Source organism: Scomber scombrus, chromosome 12 (assembly GCF_963691925.1).
Source record: "Scomber scombrus chromosome 12, fScoSco1.1, whole genome shotgun sequence".
Taxonomy (NCBI): Eukaryota; Metazoa; Chordata; class Actinopteri; order Scombriformes; family Scombridae; genus Scomber; species Scomber scombrus.
The window spans coordinates 12,359,971-12,380,989 of NC_084981.1; the positions used below are offsets into that span (position 1 = coordinate 12,359,971).

The 21,019-nt window shown below is 40.0% G+C and overlaps 1 protein-coding gene across 1 annotated transcript in view; it reads right to left on the reverse strand.

The window, feature by feature from the left end:
* Nucleotides 1–21,019, reverse strand: part of LOC133992218 (collagen alpha-1(XIX) chain) — an 89,678-nt gene that overhangs the window by 40,618 nt on the left and 28,041 nt on the right. Inside the window, exons 10-12 of the mRNA XM_062430933.1 lie at nucleotides 17,381–17,410; nucleotides 17,250–17,276; nucleotides 16,733–16,786 (exon numbers count right to left, since the gene is read on the reverse strand). Of these exons, the coding sequence (XP_062286917.1) occupies nucleotides 16,733–16,786; nucleotides 17,250–17,276; nucleotides 17,381–17,410 (111 nt within the window). The remainder of the gene's footprint in view (nucleotides 1–16,732; nucleotides 16,787–17,249; nucleotides 17,277–17,380; nucleotides 17,411–21,019) is intronic.

The window sequence follows — 21,019 nt, forward strand, 5'->3', positions numbered from 1 at the left end:
AATTAAGTCTAGACAGCAACTCCTGTCGCAGTCTCTAATTTGCTTTTAATTAACAACAAGAAAACAGCTTAATTGCTGCACCCCGTGTGGCCCACTACTCTTTGTTCCCTCCTCTGGTTTACTGCCTCCTTTCCAGCTGTGTGAATCCCTCGGTGCATCAATCAACCCCAGAGCAGATACAGCAACGACTGGGCCGACAAAGCCGACGCTGTCCCAGCATTGCAAAACAACATTAGGAGGAAGTGACCATTTTGAACAGTTTTGCTTGTTTCTTTTTTTCTTTTTTGAATTGCAAAAGGCCTTAGTGCTTGGAAGTCTGCGAGTCTTGAAAAGCTGACATCTAAATGAGATGTAATGCTATCTGAACCAAACCAAAGTTGGTATAATTTACATCAAGAGGGTTTATGTCCTCGTGAGAAAAGAGGATAAAGCTCTGTGGATATCCTTACAGCTATCCTATAAACTGGCAGAGCATCACTGGCTCCGTGTTATGAGGGCTGCCTGGAATTAACTGGCTTTCACACGCGCAAGACGGATGTAAAATCAACTCAATTAGGAGATGGTAATACTCTGGCCAATATCAATTCACTGTACAGAAGCGTAATCAACGGCAGAAGTATGAGACAATACAGATATCTGCCTAAATATGATTACTTCTTTCTAATAGAAGTTTCATCATCCGACACAGTTGCTATATTTGAACAATGTAGTTCTTTCCTACTGTATGTGCCAGTACTGGTGACACAAATATACACTTCCTTCCTCCACTGAGTTAGTGGCTGTGTAGCTCTGTGGAGAGGAAAGAATCAATGGCTGCTGAAGGAAAAAAGTAGAAAATCACAAAGCAACGCCCCCACTCTTTCCTCTGACACTCCGTATATGCAGACTTTGGTTAACTGGGTCAAATTTGACATGTACGTTTGCCTGCAACAAAGACAAAGGAAGGAACTTCACTGAGAGCTATTGCTTTTAATCATCTGTTTGCATGTGCGTTCATGCTTGTATGCTGTGTGTGTTTCTCTGTCCATAGTCTGCAGATTACTGGATTATGAAAAGAGGAGAAGTCGAGGTGTAATACAGTAAATATTAACCTCAATAATGACACAATGGAACCAGTGTCTCCTCATGGGAATTGTGTGCTTTCCTCTGTTCATGCTGTTTGATGTACCAACACAGCCTTGGCCAGCGTCTTTTGATCATCCGTGTTAATGTAAGCTCTGAGGCTACTGTGATCAAGAATGAGTGCTTTGTCAGAAAAAAAGTAGATGGTGAATTGCGTTGATGTGTAGGAAAGGCACCCTCAAACCTTAAAAACCTTTTTCTTCAAAGGACTGACATTATATTACATTGGAATGATCATCCATTGAAATGTAATTGAAGTGTGTTACCTTTGTGGCACTAAAAGAGTACTCAAAGTGGCAGCCAACATATTCAATGAGAGCTCATGCACCAGGGTGCAATGTGTAGATTCAAAAAACATCACTTTTATGTAAAAGCATATTTCTCACAAACAAAGACAGTGTTTTGCTGAGGGTGGAAGGGGTTATTTTTCTCTCTTGCAAATAATGAATAGGCAGACACTGAATCATTGCTACATTGCAAAAAGATCAGACTGTTTGTTCAAGCCTTTGCCTCCACTTCTGCCCTTTCTCCCCTGAACTCAACAACAAAAGCAGATTACATAGATAAGTAATTTAGCTGATGAATATTTCATATGCTATTATTCCAAGCAGGTCATGAATTATGCAGTTGGCAAAATTATTTCTCCACATTTGCCCTTATATCTCTTTTAACTCCAAAGTGCATACTAATTTTATGTATTTGCATATTATAATCCAAATAAATAGTGTTACTCTAGATCACGATGCTTAAATGAAGTCAGACCAACTGATGATGGCGTGGAGTTAACTCCATATTAATACATGTTACCTACAAGTTATAAAACTTGTTTTAATAAGTTGATATGATTTTGCTTAGGATTTTATTTCAACATCTTTGTTTAACCGATAAGCTACGTACTGTTGACCCATTTTAACATTTGAGAGCAGTAAAAACACTAAATAGTTTTTTGGCCTCACACTTTATGACTACTTCTAATGTGACGAGAAAACATTTCGACTATATAAAAGCATTTTAGTGCAGTTGATATACATTTTTGTAGAGTGTTAGATCCAGTTATCCCGTTCTTTACAACATTGTAGCTTGATTGTAATGTTTATAATCCATAAAGGAAAAACATAAAAACTAAAGAACAAACTCTCTGCTCTCTGAAAGCTTCATTAAGGATTAATCACTCATTTATTTGACGAGGAATTTATAATTGATTCATGGTTAAATAAATTGGTATAGAGACTAATTATGAGGCGATACTGTGATGGGTCAGAATATGAACAGTTTGTGAAAGCTGAAATATATAGTTTTCTATTTCTTATAAAAGTATACTTTATTCGTAACACCTAGCTGCAATGAATACAGTCAAATACAATAGCAATGATATAAATCCTACTGTCATAACGGTTAAGCTGATTAAATGTTATAGCCATTTTGGAGACTGTAGTTTATGGTGGTTTTGAACTGTGTCATGCTGAGTAATGTGACCTCAATGATACAAATGGGGTGGACAAAACATTAGAAATACCCCTCAGTATCAGTTATGTGTGCCTAATAAACTGGCAGCAGAGTATAGATTCACTTGGTTGTGGACTTTTCCACGTCAGTTTGTTTTCATTGATAATAAATACTTACAGACAGCACGTCAGACAATCATTTTCATAAAAAAGCAATCCATTAAAAGACTACACCAGGTGACCTTGGCGTTAGAGTGACACATTTCTGTCCAGACGACCTCTGGTTTGTACACCATCCCAGACAAATCTGTGCACAGTGACAAGAAATAATTAGTCCGGAGCACAGCTGCCATCACCATTTGCACTCAGTTGACTCTCCAAACTGAAACACCTGCCAGTGACACAGTGAGATAACTGCCTCAGAAGGGACATACTGGCTCTGGAATATTGAGATAATCAAGGTGCCAACAACTACCGTAGTGCCTACAAGCACCCAAATACTCCAGCAACCAAGCAAATATCATTTTCCAGATTTGATCCGTTTTAAATGTCATGTTTGGACCTCCTAGACTTTCATGGAAGTGTGACTGAAGGGGTACTCTGACATTTTGAATTGAGGTCATATTATAACCATTTTCAGTCATGTTACAGAGTGTTCTCCATTAGCTTCAGTACTTTAAATAGTGCCAGACAATACATACATATGGACAAAATTGAAAAAAGTAGCTGGATGCTGTAGTTCTGGTTAGACTACACCACACCAAAACAGAACTTTATTTTACCTAAACTAGTTTGTATCCTTAATTCTCTAAGAATATTTCCAATTTCACCTCTGAGAGTAGCCCACGTATATTTGAAGTTTTCTAGTTTAATAAGATGTTGTCAAAACTGCTTGTTTCAAAGAACAAAATTCAGGGATTTTTTTTTTTGTGCTCTTGTTCTTTTTGACTGTTTTCCTGGTAGAAAAACGTAGAGACCGCACCAGAAGAACGATTAGTGTCAGAGGTGAACTGCAGTCCAAAGCAGTCTCTAGGCAACAAGGATGAACAGGAAACTGAAACTGAGGATTTCAACTTCAGAAAGAGGAAAAGAAAATAATAGAAACTTGCAAAAGACTGTGAAAAACAGATAATCCTTTTTTTTTTTTTACATCGTCTCAAACAAGTGTATTAACTAAGAAAATGTTTTCCCTGGTAAACAAGGTTTGTATTGAGCTCAGAGTGCAGCCTCTAGTTGAGAATGAATCATTAGTTAAATGTCTACTTTGCTCTGCTACACTATATTCAAGTCACCTTTAAACTTAATACCACCTGTGTATGCATGAAGGCTGTAGTAAAATATGCTAACATGATAATTATAACTTACATGCCCACAAAATGGCAACCTCACAAGATAAGCCAGCAGGGTCTGTGGATCTTTTCTTTCAGCTAATCCAACCTTCATTTTCTAATTTCCCTTCTTGTTTTTCTATCTCTCATTTATCTCTCCCTTTGTGTATAATATCATAATTCTATTACTCCCATCTTGTCCCTCTCTCCTGTCTTTCTTTTCATATCCCTCTCCTCCTCCTGTCACTCGCCCTGTTTCTCCCTCACCCAACTTCCAGCGCTTGTTGGATCACCCTGGCAATCTCTGTTGCTATGCAACGCTCAGTGTCCTATGAATTTGACAACATCCTAGTGCTTGATTATTATTTGAGCGCTGCAGTGTGAAGCCCTCCTTCAGGTCATTGCAGTAGATTAGAGGGAGGGAGAGATAGAGGAAGGCACAGAAGGAAATGAGGGATGAGAGGGAGGGAAGGGAGGTGGAGAAAGATGAAGGGATTGTGGGGGAGAGGATTGGAGAGGGAATATGAGTGAAAAGATGAACTAGCTTCTTGAGTAAATGAAAGATGGGCTGGCAACACCAAACAAATATTCACATGTTCTATTTATCTGTCACACTCTGAAAACCTGCAAACCCTATAAAAGGAGTGTGAAAAGTACTACACATTAACTACTGATTCAATAATGGTAGCAGTAAAGCTTGAGTGGGTACACATTAGAGCTGGGTTAAAGAGGCCTCAGTAGACTCACAGCATATTTTGAACTTCTGACTTAATCCACACGGATCCAAGCCTCCTCTGGCTTCAACTCTGCCGCGACTTGTGAAATGTAAAAGGAAAGCACAGACATGGGGCCCGGCTCAATCCTGCAACACAAGCCCCGATCTGAGAGTAAAGTCAACAACGACAGTGACACACAGAAAGAGGCACTCGTTTATGATGACTCCATAATCCTTATCCCAAATGTCAACATGTTCTCTGAGACATTCCATGTCCGACTACGCAAACTGGGATAACACAGTGGTGCAAAATGGAGAAGGCAGAATGTGTCACATTTTTTGCAATAAAGCAGATATACCATGAACAAGCCATATAATCCACCTGACAAATGCCTCTGTCAAGTGGGGTCAGTAGATAAGCTGAAGGAAACCTACTGCAATGGACACCACATGACCAACTCAACCCTGATACGTAGCACAGAGGGACATGCAGGGAATAATATCAGTAGATCAATTTTATTAAAATTTTAATAATATACATTTTGTTTTTATGTCATATTTCAAATATAAAACCACATTTTTGTTTTTCATTATTAGTGATTTGTCTTTCTATGGAAAACACATAAAGTGACTATCACTACTGCTATTTCTATTTACAGTACATTTAATCTCTACAAAAACTGTAAATCCACTCTGTTTCACCTTTGACATCCACATTTATTTGTTGGAGCCACCATTTGCTATATTTTGCCCTTGAAGTTTAGGAGCTTTTCCTTGTGACCACAATCATAAGTCACAAATTGTACATAACCACATCTTCCTCTACCATACCTTGACCTTTAATCACATGTAGCCTTGTAACAGCTTACACACCTACTGTGGAGTGTGTAATCAAAAGAAATCTTTGTTGTACTGCCTTTCTTTCCTTTGCTTGTCTTGCGCATGACAAAGAAGTTTCATGTCCTGAAGGGGAAACTATCTGACATTACCAAGCCAAGTTGTTTTGTGACAATGTTATGTAGCTCATGGGAGAGATGACCTTTTCTTGACTGAAAAACTCACATGCCACTCCCACTCTTTCTGCCTGAGCAGAGTTCCCATCTCCCTCTGGGGACATGTACTCAGGCCACCTGAGCCTTTTGTCTAACTGCTGTGCAGGGTTTAACTGGAACTGACTATGTAGCTTATGAGCAGCAGCTGTATTTGCTTGGTAAACACGTGTACAAAACAGTGAAAATGATAAACTGTCAAAATATCCTTAAGTCAATTAACTATTCACAGAACAAAAAGTAGGTGGTGTAATGATTTCTATTTTTACCTAATGAAACCTTGGGGGTTGTTGTGTGTGTGCACATGCTGCAATAACACACAACACCAGTGAGTAACAGGAAGTTTGCCCATTACTTGTTGATGCAATATTTATTCCCCACTGAAAATGCTTGTCTGCGTCTGACCTGTGAAAGAAGGAAAAAAGGACTGAGACATTATACCCTCAGTCACTTAGGGAACACTTATTGTGTCTACATTTAGACAAGATACAGACAATGATGCAAACTTCCAGCAAAAGCTAATTTATTCTATAATTAATTCTGAAATCTTTTCCCCTTGCAAAATATTTCACATTTTTCATCTAAAAATTTGCACCATGAACCATTAGAATCAGCAAGACTAGGAAAAATTTAATAAAGTATGCACAATTGATCTCTGCAATACCAAAATGAAGCAAATCTCTTTAATATTTAACCATGTTTAGTTCAACTATGTGTGTTTTTTAAAAAGGTCTCTATAAGAAAATAAATCTCCATTCTCAACTGAACTTTAAATAATACTTTATACTACTATATAGTATATAATACTTTCTCACAAATACACTACAGCAGCTGGATCTGGGCGTATGCTTCAACATTCTGAGTATCAGCTTGAGAAAAGGACAAATATTCAGTGAATTCACACCAACTATGCAGCTCAATATGCTGCAGTAGGCAGAATCCTCAACAAACATGTTTTCAATGTGTCAAATCAGCTATCAACGCTTCTGAGGTAAATATTGATTATACTGCTTTCCTGAAATGCCACAGAACACACTGCAGAGCAGAGGCCGCACCCTCACCTGCTTCTAAATTAAGGATCCAATTAGGGACAGACAGTGCAAATTCCCTACTTCTGATTGCCCTCGCTGGATGCCATCTTAGGACATTGCACAAGCTCAGAAAATGCCTGGGCACTGGAGCTTGCAGAGATCCCTTGCACTTGGTAAAAGCCTCAATAAAATAGGATTTGTTCCAGTTGTTTACTGAGGGTTAAGAGGAGCGGCCGGGGCAGGAAGAGAACGGCAAAGCCGACAGCTGCCTGGCAGGGGCTCAAATGCAGCTTAGCATTTTACCATTCTGACTGGCACACAATGCTCTCTTTAACTTCCAGCCATCTAAATATTCAGGGACGTATAAAGAGATGGCTGACACCGCAGCCGACTTAAGACACAGCTCAGCTGGCCAAGATTGCACCTATAGTCTCTTGGCTAAAGTTTTCCATGAAGGCTGTCCTCACAGAGACTCAATCATCGACCCCATGTGACTAAATGGTGATTTGTACGCATGCCACTAGATGGCAAACTAGCTTCATCACAAATCTTGTACATAGTGGGGGATAAAGCCAATGAGGAGACTGTATGCTCTCTCTGAGAGAAGATGGATGTCTTCAATGCATGAATGTATGATGCGTGTTGGGTAACATCTCTAATTAGGGAGTCTGGCAATTAGGTGCTGAATACCGTAAAGGAGATTTTTTTCTGCAGAGGGCTTACAACGCAGAGAAAAGAAGGAAATAGTTGAGAGCAAGAAGCTGTATGAGAGTGAGAGAGTGACAATCATTTTCATACTGCATGATGCCTCTTTTCAACTGACACACTATACAAAGGGACACAGGTGGCATTACAAGGGTACCCAGTCACACAACACAGCATATCATTGGGTAAAATAACCATTATGGAGTTATTTCAGCACTCATCCAGCTCCTCACTACTGCACAGTATGCAAACACTAGAGCCAAAGGCAAACACAGGAAACAAAGACAGTGGATGTCTATGCAGTCCCATGAGACCCCCAGACCCATCTTTACAACAGCCACGTCTCAGCCACGTCTTGAGCGATGAGTTGTAAGAGCTCATTGACTTTAACAACTCCTAAGGAGAGGAAAGAGGGCTGATGATATTATCTGAATTTGCATTTTTATGTGGTGAAGATGATAAATCTATATTAAACTATGAGCTCAATTCCCACTGATCAGCTGAATGTCTGTGCAGTGTTTCCATGCAAGCTGGGTGCCTATTACATTGGCTCCTGACTAGACAGGCATTGCCTCTTGAATGTTCTCATCTCTTAATGGATGCTGTTATTAGTCTTGGCTCTTAGAAATTTCACAGTCTCATCTGGACTTTTGGCAGTATTATTCATCCCAAGCAGATTGCTCCCTTCCTATGTTTACAGATACTGAGTGTTTCATTAATGCATTATCCAACAAGTGAATAGGAGAGGCTGAAAATCTACTTTGAATAAACCCTGGTTCATTTCACAAACTAAATATTTGAGGTCAGAGAGAATACACTGTGCAAAGAACCACAGGGCGCTCACTCCTGGTACTGTAGCCCTTGGCGAGTCTTATGCTTCATATCACTCACAACAGATTACACTAAGGTCCCACACACTACCATCTGTATAATATCAGGCCACTGTCAATGCGCTGCTCCCTGGCATGCCATTAAAGTGGACACAGATGAATGTATCTAAATTGGTTGCGGGCAGGATGAGAGTGTGGAGAATCAGAATATGGATGGCAGGCTGTAACTGTGTGCTGTAAGATGCAGCCTCCTACTGCCACGCCTCTGTGTTCTGAAGTGTTCAAGTCTACATCTCCTCCCTGACCAGCCTCCTTCCTCCTGTACTCTGAGCTTCCAGGGTTGTCCTCCCTCCCCTTGACCAGCACATACACACAGAGCTTACAGGAGGGAATGCTTCAATCTTAGCATCCTTGATCTATAATACCCTTTTAAAAGGTATTTACATTCTCAGCATTTCTCAAACTCTGCCTCATCTTTAAACTGACCCTGAATACCAGGAGAGTGTCTTTGTATATTACTAGACTGTTCGGAGCCAGAGACATCCCATTGTTTGGATGACTAAAGCAGCGGTGTGGACCTCGATACCTTGAACAGTCACAGGGGCCAATCACCTCCTGTCCAGTGACATAGCTCAATGAGTCGAATGCATTCAGTTCAGGTGACCCTTTCTGACACATGGCACTCTATTAGTGTTGCTATGACCTGGCAGACTTTGCAACAGCATTTGAAAAGGTATTAGACACAGGCAACAGGGAAGCAAGGCGCTGATGAACTCAGACACCGGGGCGGCAAGGACGTGTATAGTATTACTCCCTGCTGTGTGGTACAGCTTTGTCTTCTGAGAAAATCGTGAGGTTATGTGTGCGATTGAGGGCCGTGCTCTTGCTATCTATACAAAGCCTCTAACGATTTAATCTAATGCTCAGAGGATGTGTTGACCTCCTTTACCCCTTGTTGAACATCAGCAGTTCACACGTATACGTAGACGCATCAATTTACAGACACCCAAACGCGCAGACACAGTGACTATAAAAGTCAGTGAACAATGTGCAATCAAAGTGGCATTCTCAAAGTCTCGCCCCCTGTATTCGTCCCTGTAATTAATTGGCCAATTAATGTGTGTTTATTCTGGACACCCATGGATGTAGCCATACTGGGGCTCTCTGGGAAAGATGAGAGTCAGACAGATAAATCAAAGCTCTGTGCATCTGTCCTTGCATGTGCCAAACGCTTTCCCCTGTAACCCTCCTCTCTCCCAACTGGGCTCAAATGTAAGACCTTTTCATAGCCAATCAGGTCAAATCTTTGTTTCATCCTCCCTCCCAATGCACTTGACATTGACAATATTAATTGCCTTGTGCAATGGGCAAACGTGTTACCTCCTGGTGTAATACAGGTGTCAAAAGCGTGACTCTCTGTATTTCTTCAATATGAATTTGAACAGAGAGAAAGAGAGAGAGAGAGAGAGAGAGAGAGAGAGGAAGAACCTATTCCATTTTGTTCAACAAAGGGTTAACACATCCTCCCCCTGCTTGTAAAATTGCACAGGGTGTAAATCTTGCCATAAAATCTCAGCTGTGAGCCCTGCTGACCTGTAAATTCCTCTCTCCGTGTTACTCTGCCATTGAGCTTCAACGGGTCGTGCCACAACTGTAACTACACATCTACATCACGCTACTGTATTTAAACACCGCTTTAAAGACACAGACCATCAATATGATGACCAACTGTGCATAAATGGTTAGGCTTAAAATACTGTTTTTTTTATAGGTGCAATGTTTGTGTTTGACTAGAGCACACCAGCCCCATCTCGATTTAAAGCCGTCCACGATGTCATGCAGTTTTTCAACCTTGGGCAGACTTATGAATTGGCTTTGTAATACCTGTATAGCAACACACACCTCCCAAACACAGAAGTGTACAACTGCTTTACCTATACCAAACAACTCAGACAGGGTTCTGAGGTCAGTACCGATTGCTAGGTACCAAATGGCAACAGCAACCCTCCTCTTCAACTGAATGGTTTGGCATAAATGCATTAGTTCAAAAGTAAACTATGTTTTCAACAGAGGATATCAAAAGTGTCACATTGCATGTGAAAATGCGTGAACCACTGGTCATCTGTGAATGTCCCAAGAACTAATGTCTCCCACCAGTGCTGAGATTGAGGTCTTACACATATCACTCTTCGGGGTCTTGTGGCTATCACAGCAGTGGCGAAAGTCAATGACACAAAATGATCAGCTCAAGACAGATATGAACATCAATGTGTCTCAGCCATCCACTGGTGTTTAGATGACCGAAAAACATATTTTAACACGTGTAAACTGGCTCTTGGTTAAATTGAGTCAAACTAAATATAATAGACATACATGTGCATGTATGAATATAGCATATATTGTATATCACACTAGTGTGTGGAACTTAAAATGCATTATTATTACACGTTCTAGCTCGAAACAGTGCCCTCAATTAACAGTTAATAGTGCATTTACATTTTCATGATTTCTAATCTTCAATACAAAATATATAAAAATATATACCAAGATATTAAAGTATTATTAACAGGTTAAAACTGACTGGAACCAGCACAGAGGCATAACAAAATATAACAAAATCTACTCAATCTCAATTTTAAATACTGACATGTAAGTGCCATACAGGCTTCTGTCAAGAAAGCCTTTTATGGAAAGAATGAATATATTTCATTTTTTCTAAAGAAAATTGGATCTCATTATGCCATATACTGACCTGGACAACACAAAACATGGTTCCAATCAAATAACTGCTGTAATTTCATGCATTTACTGTATCACCCAAATCAGCAGTAGCCTCCTGTGGAGAACTTCTGGCAGGAAGGCTGGTATGCTCACCAGGGGCTCGTTACTCAATAATCTCCCCCTGCAGGTGCTCTGGTAGAGGTCAACAGTCTGTTACAGTTGCATCGCTGTTTGTGTCTGCTTCTACCTATGGAGCAAGAAACCGCTGCCAAATGTTCCAGTCCCCACAAACCAAACCATAACTCCTTCCCTATCACTGTCACTGCCTGCTTTGGTCTCTACAGACACACAGACTGATCCAAATAAACCTGAGCCGAGTCCATCACATATAATATGAATATTATATATACTGTGGTGGCTCAATTATGTCAAAACAACATTTGCCCGGTCCTGTAGAGGAGATGCATCTAAATTCCAGTTACAGCATGCATTTGGTTTTCGGAGAACAGCATATTTTTCAAACCAAATTATGTTAAATGACAAAAGCTATTAACTATGCAATGGGCATACATAGATTTAGTTTAAAAGTAGATTAATGTTATTGTATCTAACCTGACGCAAATGTTTTGACCTCTGTGCACCTGCATAATGCCATCCAATAGACAGTACCAGTAAGACATTGGTGCCCAGTTAAAAGGTTCTGCCTCTCTGGGGATATCATCTGGACACATTTGCAATTGGTCAAGCCAAACACACACAATGTGCCTTGTGCTGAGAGGAAATGACTAACAATTAGGTAGGAAAGAAAATACAAGATTACATAGCTGTTTCCTTGGCTGGTAGAAAATATTTGACCAGTAATTTAGCATTAAGTGAACCGACAATCTTTGAGACATATGACACAAGGTACAATTAGGAAAATGTGGGAAAAAAAATGCCTTTGCTTTTGGTCAGTACTTATAGTCAGCTGTCACAGTCATTCAGCATGGGGCATGAATAGAAAATGTAAACACCACTTTCACTTCCCAAAAGACAGCAATTACGTCTCTCTTCTTTGGAAATGTGGATTAGTCCAGTTGCCAGACACACACAAGACCAATAATCTTTTCTATTGTTTTGACAGATTATATCCATGCCACTTTAAAATGTCCAGGCAGCTGTTGTGGACGTTGCTTACATTGTTTCAAACTTTTGACACAAGTAGAAGAACTGAAACTGTCTGCACTAAAATTACAGACGTGCATTGATCTGGGACTGTCACATGATCTGAAGTGATGACAGCCATCTCTCACATATAACTGGAGGAGAAACTCTTTATTGAGAACTGAGAAACCTAGCAACTAACAAGTGGACATCATGTTTACACCAAGTTGTTCTCCGGTTTCATTCAACTTCCGACATAAGGATCACCTGTCTGTCTAAGCAGCCTCATGACTTAACTGATATGTGTTTGTGGGAAAATAAAAAGCACACTAATATAAGACTCCATGCTGCCGAATGTCTAGTGCCTTAAGTCAGATACAAATGAATTAAAGTCACTTTTAGAGGAACCTTATGCAACAGCATCTGTTATATAAAACAATATTATACTATCAATATATCTCTATATAAAAAATATAGAAACATTCTAATAATTATAATTTGAAGTTGAACAAAAGATGTAAGAACAAAATGACTTGTACATTTATAATATATATATATATAATATATAATCATCTGTTGGACATGTACACTGTAATTAGTGACCATGGTGGGTTTGCTGCATATTAGCCAAGAGGGGGAGCTGATTCAATGTAGGAAGAATAACTTATTAGTAAAATCAAAGCCCTGCCATATTTTAATGCTCAAGTCTGTAATGGTTAATCAATTGTCCATCGATTGTCTGGGCGGGTTCTTTTATCAGTAGTATTGATGTGGCACATCATATTATTTAGTGAGAAAATTATTCCTCCCAGGTTAAAAGTCTCTCAGTTAATGGCTTTTCCTTCCACTGGGTCATTTTGTGTTGACTGGCTGGCAACACTCCCCTGACCTTTCCACCTTTATTGTCACTTTTGTCCTTTCTTATCTCCTTGACATATGAGTCAGGCAACTCATGTGGCTCAGTGTCATCCACCCACATCCCTAGCTGAGGTATGCCTACAAATATTTCTATGAGGAACACGAGCCATTTTACAGCAGAGAGATATTGGAGAGGATCAAAAGGCAGTGAATTGAGAATGTCACCTCTTACCTGATAATAAGTTGTTCTTAGCATCAGAAATGTCCTCAACTCCTGCACAATAAATGATACATGCATGTGCTGCAACTCACAATCTACCAATCCATATCATTTGCCAGCTGTGGCAAATAGCTGACTCTCTGAGCAAAATAACTAAATAAATGACCAACTAACTAAATTTAAATAGATAAATAAATGAATAAATCAGTAAGAGGCTATTGCATAATTCATTTGAAGAGAACACATCCGTAGAAAGAGTAGTTGTACTGTTCTGCTTCCTCTAGGGCTTGCTGAAGTTTCATCATCTCTGCACTAGCACAGCTATGTCTAATAAGAACAAACACTGTGCAGCACATCTGTCAAACGTGTGCATTTTCCAAAGCAGGAGACAAGCAATCTTCGTCACTGTTGAGGCCCTCAGCTGATTAAAGTGGATTTCACTTGCATTCACATTATTTACATTCTGCAAAATGCATCCAAAGAAAACTGTGCATTGTTTCTTGTTGGATAAAATCTATGTATAGAGGTAATCTATTTACAATGCTTATGTAATGGTCCCAAAACATTTAACTATAACAAATGACTGTCCATTACATATGACAAAATAACATAACTTTCAATTTTTAAAGATCATAGAATTTGTCAGTGACTTATATTTAGTAAAGACTTATTTTTCTATACAGTTGTATATATATATACCGCTAATAAGGCTTAATGTGGTTTAAGTCATGGATTAAAATTCCAAGACCTACCTTGTAATGGGGGATTTCTTAAGGTGATTACTTATTAATCCACAGGAACCTACTGCTTTGCCCAGTGATGAACCCATGTCTGCACTGAACCCACTCACAACCCTGTGCCAACAAGCAAAGAAAAGTATGCTGGGAAGACTTGGCACGACATGAATAAACCAAGCTTGGCGTGGCGTTCCTGTGTATTTTGGCTTTCAAAAAGCAGTGTGCATTGACCAAGCGTAGGTTTTCAGTCCTATTTTGAGCATACAAATTTACGTCATTTGGTACCTTTGCAATTCTTTCTGCCACCATATCCCACATCACTTTTGTATTAATAAAATACTTCATTATGCAGTCTCCCATATTTGAAGATGGCTGTCAGGTGGGCACTTGACTGCACTGCATGCTGTATGAGCTTACAGTAACTTGGTTTAAAATTACATCACTGAAAACTGTAAGTTCCAAGGTTGTTCCCTTCACCATGTGTGTCTTGCACCCCATCAACCTGTGTAGGACAGGGCAGCCTACAATGACAACACAGAGCTTAGCACATCATTACAGCGCCCGATGAATATTTTAGCACACTACAGTCAGCGAGGGGGACATATGCTTTTTACTGTTACTCCTCATCTTCTCTTTTGATCTGCTGTAATGTTCCACTCGCTCCCAAAGTCCTACTCTTTGCCTGTCATTCTGTGTCAATGCCATCCATAATAGATAAAACCAAGCCATTCACATTACTATTAATGGTAATGTGTAATGTGGGGGCAATACATTCCCATAAATTCCTAGACATAGTTGGACTGGCCCTTACCTCCATCCCGACAAAGTGAGCCAGTCATCCATCAACGTAATAAGATAAAATCAAGATTCTGTGAATGTTAGACAAGGGGTCACAGGAGGGGTTGGGTGACTGCCCTTGATATCCTCTCTTGCATATGTTGCTTTAAGCTTCAGAGAAGGATCAGTGCAAATGGCATCATTCCTCTTTCCCCCACTACAATGTCCTCCGCATCTCCTTGAAGTAAATCTAAATGGCTTAGAGTGGTCGTATTTTCCTCAACAATAAATTGAAGTAGACAGTGTGAGAGATGGTCTGGCTTGAATCTAAGGCCTTGTGAAAGCTTTCCACTCCCGGCTATTTTATGAAGGTTCTGGAGTGGTCAGTTTACGTCAAGATATTATGCATCATTTGTGCAGCAGCTATGACTCTTAGTGAAACCAATAAGTTGCAAGCATGAGCAAGAGATGCTAATTAGGTGAGAGTCTCTTGCTGTATCAGCTGGCCACTAGCGAGCCCCTGATAATGATACATGTCGAGCTTCCTAAAATAGGCTGTCAGACTGCAGAAACACAGGTTGGTCAACAACTTGGAGGCCACATGTGACTCCTAGAGCTAAGAATAAGCAGAAACCTTAGCACATTAACAGTCACCGTGAAGTCAGCAAGCCATCAAAGACAGGGTATTAATAGATCATGACTATTTCTTAAGCAACAACAACAGCAGAAGTCTGAAATGCCCAGTTTAAAGCACTATATCTACCTTCCAAATATTCAAAGACATAACTAGTGCAAGGAATATTAGCGCTATATAAAAAAACACAAAGCCACAACATCAAATACAGAGCGACTTTCCATTTCCTCAAAACCAATTATGATTGAAAGATTCAACATAACATTATATCCAAGAAGAAAGGTGTGCACCATTATTGATGCCTCTGACACTCTGTCCCCGATTAGATATAATAACAGCTAACTAATGAGGTAGAAAGGCAAACACTTCAAAAAAGACATCTGCACCAGCATCTGAGCTCACTTTTGTTGACCGAGAATATTTTCCCTGAAAATATTCTGTTACCTCATGCATCGGGGGGAGGGTTGGGAGAATGATCCATTGAGAAATAACACAACCAATGATAGGCCATAAATTGTTAATGCTATTGGAACAAGTTTTGAGTTTGAATATATTCACACAGAAGGATGGAATTCTTAAGATACTTGCGTCCAGATGTCTCGAGTATTGTGCATCATCTAGACTCTAGTTCAGTCTGAAAAGAACATTTGCCTGACCCACTTATGGGTGCTCAATCTGCTATATATTTTATATTTTGCTGTGGTGGAGCTGAATGTTTTCCTCCTGGTTTTTCTGTAATGCAAACAGGAATACTCAGTCTTCTAAAGAGCCTTTTTTGATCACTGTGACACAGGCGAAGGTATTCACATCATATCAATTAAGCAGGACACAAAAGGAAACTCTCCACCTGTCTTTGAAAACTGCCTTTCAGCTATGATGTCAAGGAACAATAACATTCTTGCTGCCAGGAAATCTTTAGCCCTCTGTCATGTTATAATGTTTAGATCAGAACACAATAAATTAATTAAAAGTACAAATAAGCTGGAATTTGTTACAAAGATTTGAAAAGAAGCTTTTAAGAGTTAACAATATTACGGTAAATACAAAGTTTTGATTCAGACGTTGCATTACAAACCCTGACACTTGAATTGTCTAACTGGCATTTGTCTCTGTCCAAATCTAGTTGCAAACTGAATACCGTCAGTCACCCAGTCGGACATAGCCATGTGTGCTGCCAGTCATGGTGTGTGTGACCCTTTGACCATGGAGCCCATTCATTAATTGTCATACAACTAGCCCCCACCACCTAGTTTTTCTTCGCAGGCCCACTAGAATGCCTTTGCCACCGATCATCTTCCCCCTCCGCAGCAACAACAGTTACTCAGCTGCTGTTTGGCCTTTCCTCAGGCCAGGTCCCCTCACTCTGTACAACCACCCGCCAGGCCACACAACTGGTGGACTGTTTCTGTTTACTCACCATTTTGCCCTCTTTGCCTGGTTCCCCTGGCTGACCTGGGACCCCAGCCAATCCCTAGGGAAAACACATGTATCATAGTGAATTGGGTGCTACATACACAGGCATTTGGCATTGCATGGGGAGATTATGGCTTGCTTCTTACGGAAACTGAAGCAGACAGATGTTTGTGTCACATGTTCTAGGCATAGCATTAGCTCAGTTAAATTTGTGTGAATAGATAGAATACATTTAAGTGCAGTTTCCTGTCTTACTCAAGAACGGTCTCTAGGTGACATCTCCGCCATTACCTTAATAGCCAATTTGCCTTGGTTGATGCGCCTCATTCCATTATTCAGTATCTTGATAAGGAACTATTTGCAAGTTAATCAACGCGACTTCTTGTGTAAGGACATGCTTATGCTGACATCAGTAATTGCTTGTTGAATTAATAGCTGTGCTTGATTATTTGAGAACATGTTATATGAACAAGAGAAACAATGGAAATGATGTACAATAACTAAATGTGATGTTTATTTACCTTCTCTCCTTTGTCACCCTGGTGGCCCTGAATGTGGGAAATAAAAAATATATGTTTACAGGAAAACAAAGCAAAAAATGAATTTCCAGAACAATATGTTTAGGTACTTTATGTAAATCTTATTAAAGTACCTGATCTCCTTTAAGACATTCGTTGTCAGCCTAAGAAACAAACAATCAAAACATGTCAGTCAGTAGGAAAAAAAAAACATGATTCATATATGGTATAACAATACATGTTTCCCAGTTACATGAAACAACACAATAGGCCATGATTATCCTTTGGCCACAATGACCTTAAGAGAAGTTAGGACATGGCTATTACATCTCCCCAGACACCCTGCTGGACACTGTCAGGAAAGGGCAGACAGTCGTCTATTCACCAGGCTACAAAATGGACACAAGGCCACATACAACATCTCAGCTTTCAAATACAAAGCGAATAATTGGTGTCCTCTTTCAATCGGCATCCAAAAGTCAAACAGTGTTGACTTTTCTTGGAAACAGCTGCAGAAATGGACATTCGCAACATATGGCTTTCATGGTAGTAAGAGACCTCACGCAAAGTTACAAAAAGTAAAATAAAATAAGAATAGCAAGAAAGCTGTCAGCATATAACATGTCTTTGTCTGTCAATTATTCATGCACAACGGTATATATTTTGTTGGCTTGTGAGCACATGGTTTTGACCTTAGGTAACAAGCAATACATGCAAATCCACTAGCAGCAAGTCCATACCACTTTATCAACTTCCTCCCAACATTTTCTCCTCACACTCGCCAACCAATTTACTGGCATAGTGTGAGAAAGTTGGCTAAAACTGTCTTTGCTAGTTAAAGAAAGACTGTTACTTTCCCTGTAAGTATAAATTTAGCATTAGAGAATACCTAATGGATGGTGGCAGTGATCTGTGGGTATTGCAAGCACTTTGGTGACATAAAAGGGGCAAGCCAGAAGGAGTGAAGCACAGTCTTTGTATCACTCCACTGCTGATTGAAAATGGCAGGCTGATCCCCTCGTGATGCGGACATTATTAGCTAACCACCTGCAGTGTACTTTTAATCTTCAGTGCCCATCAACTCCCTGGCTACAACTCATTGAGAGTATGTGTGTTCGCATCTGTGCCCACACATTCACTCTGTGTGTTGATTGGGGACAATGCAAGCATCCACCACAGCATGTATCTGCTGACTGCTGACATATGTTCCTTCAATTTGTGTGAGAGTATGGGCACAGGAATGAGTACATGTCTGGGTTATGTTCTCTGTCCCCTGGATTTTACAGGAACACAGAAAAAGTCAGTCCAATTATAAGATCGAGATACATAAAGTGTGGTGTAGTTCTTCCTAGGTGTCTGTAAATGCAGGAAGTCTGCAGAGACAGCCACCAAACCAATAAGTGCACTGCTCACCCTCGCAGGATACGACCAGCTACAGTACCTGTCAACCTCCACCACCCCCACCCCAGTACTTGGAGCTCCATTTTTCTCTGCCTGACTGCTCATCCCTATCCTTCTTGGCCCAAGTGAGGATGCCCACTGAGCCCTGTCTATCTGCTTCTTGTTTGACCCATTCCCTGGTGATGGTAATGTGACACAGAGACTGCTCACCTGAGTGCCTCACTTTCCATCTCTGTGGGCCAGATGTTTAAACACTGCATGTAGCATGTGGTCAGCCAAAAGGCTGTCATATTTACAAAGCGCAGTCCAGCCTTTTCAGGTCACACCCACATCAGTACATTTCAACATTTTTACCTCTTCTGCGTGTCCTTACAAATACAGACAGCATGATAAGATGGAAGTGAAATAATGTGAACTTACAGGCTGACCTGCGGCTCCAGGCAGACCCACATCACCCTGTGAATGAAGATAATAATTAGTGAAAACTCCTAAAATTTCATGCAATAATATATTTAGACATCAAGCCCAAAGCCCCACCATACTGTTTGTGATCAAATCTGAATGTCAGGTGAAATAAGATTGACCATGTACAGCAGTTATTGTTCAATGCACTACAGTATGTACTATAGAAGACCATTAACTGGTATTTACAGTATGTCATGAAATGAAACCTGTCTGATGACTTTCACACTGTCAGACAACTGGCAGGTGGGCTTGTGCTATTAAATGTGACAGGCCTTAAAATAAACGCAGCCGTGCTATATCATGTAAAAGCTTTGCGGTATTAACCATGGACAGGTATGATAACATTGTTTGGTGACTGTGACATAAAGGCAGTCATGAAAAGTCATATAAGGGAAAGAAGTAGATCTCTTTTCACGCCAGCATAAGCAAATGTAAGCAATGATCTCACATGCTTTTTAATGCCTCACTTGTCTTTTTTGTCTTTTCAGATAAAACTCATGCATCACTGTCCACTATTTTTGCAGTTCTCCCCCTTTTCACCATAATCCCAACAGTGCTTCGTAAAGCACAGTAGGAGTTGAGAATCAGTGGACTTTACAACTGGCAATACCCTTTTATCAGACGTGGATGAAGAGAAAAAAACAAAGTGCTTGTAGTTCATCCATTTTGTTGTCTAAATGAATGTCACAGCTAAAATATGCCTGCTTGGGATATTCAGGGGACTCGTTACTTTATGCTTCCAAATCTGCCTCCCTCTGTCAGTTTCAATACAAACAAACGTTCCCTCCACCCCCACCCCCCACCCCCCCATCCGGAAAATAGGATAAAATACCCTGTGATTCTCTGTTGTCTTCACAGAAACACACAGACCTCATTATAACTTCAAGGCTGGCAGACAGAGCATTGCACCTACAATTATGCGGTGAGTTCTACCAAAAGACAAAAACAACAACAACAACAACACACAAAAAAAAGCCCCAATACGGGGGAAAAAAATAAAAGAGTAGGAGATATGGCAACTAATTACAGGAAAAACATTTCATCTCATACATGGAAAATAATCCCACTGTGGGATGAAAAGAAAAGAAAACTTTAAAAAGACCAATATTTTCTGCATTGCAACAAGAGTTAATTTAATTCATGTCAGTGATGACAGTGAACAGACTATAAAGGGGGTGCAGATAAGAACAAGGTTTTGCATCAAATTCCTCTGCTGCACTTCACACCATCTTTTCAGTGTCTTAAATCACAGGCTTATGAAACCAATCACAGCCTTCTGCACAAGGCATGCCTACGTGGCTGTTGGATTCCTAATATTTGAGACCAAATGTCAAATATATTCTAAATCAAGAGGCCCTATGAGCAGCCCCCGAACCAGAAGGCAATAATATGCAATCCACTTTTTTGCTGCCGGCTTTAGTCCCATAGAAACTGTTTAGAGAGGGCAAGATAAAGGGATTTTGTTGGGTATGTCCATTACAAACAGCTATGCCTATGCATATACAAATACTGTGCAATTGTAATGAGTGGAACATTTTTCTCACAGCCGGGGTGAAAGCTACTATATATGACCATCAATTAGGTATTGCTAGGTTATGATAGCAATAACAGTATTCTTTAGCAGACCATGTTTGGAGTAGTAATCATAGCAGCACTTCAAACAGATGGGCAAACACCTTTTTGAGGCTGGGATTAAAGCTCATGAAAGTCAAACAAATTCCCTGAAGTATCTATTTCCATTAAGAAAAATAAAAATGAAAACAATTACAGTGTAATTTTGTCCAGCCCGGAATGAATGGCAGACTCACTCACTTTGTCTCCTTTAGGACCAACTGGACCAACTGGCCCTAGGTCACCTTTCAGACCCTGGGAACAAAAAATATACAGTATATTGTGGTATATTTCTT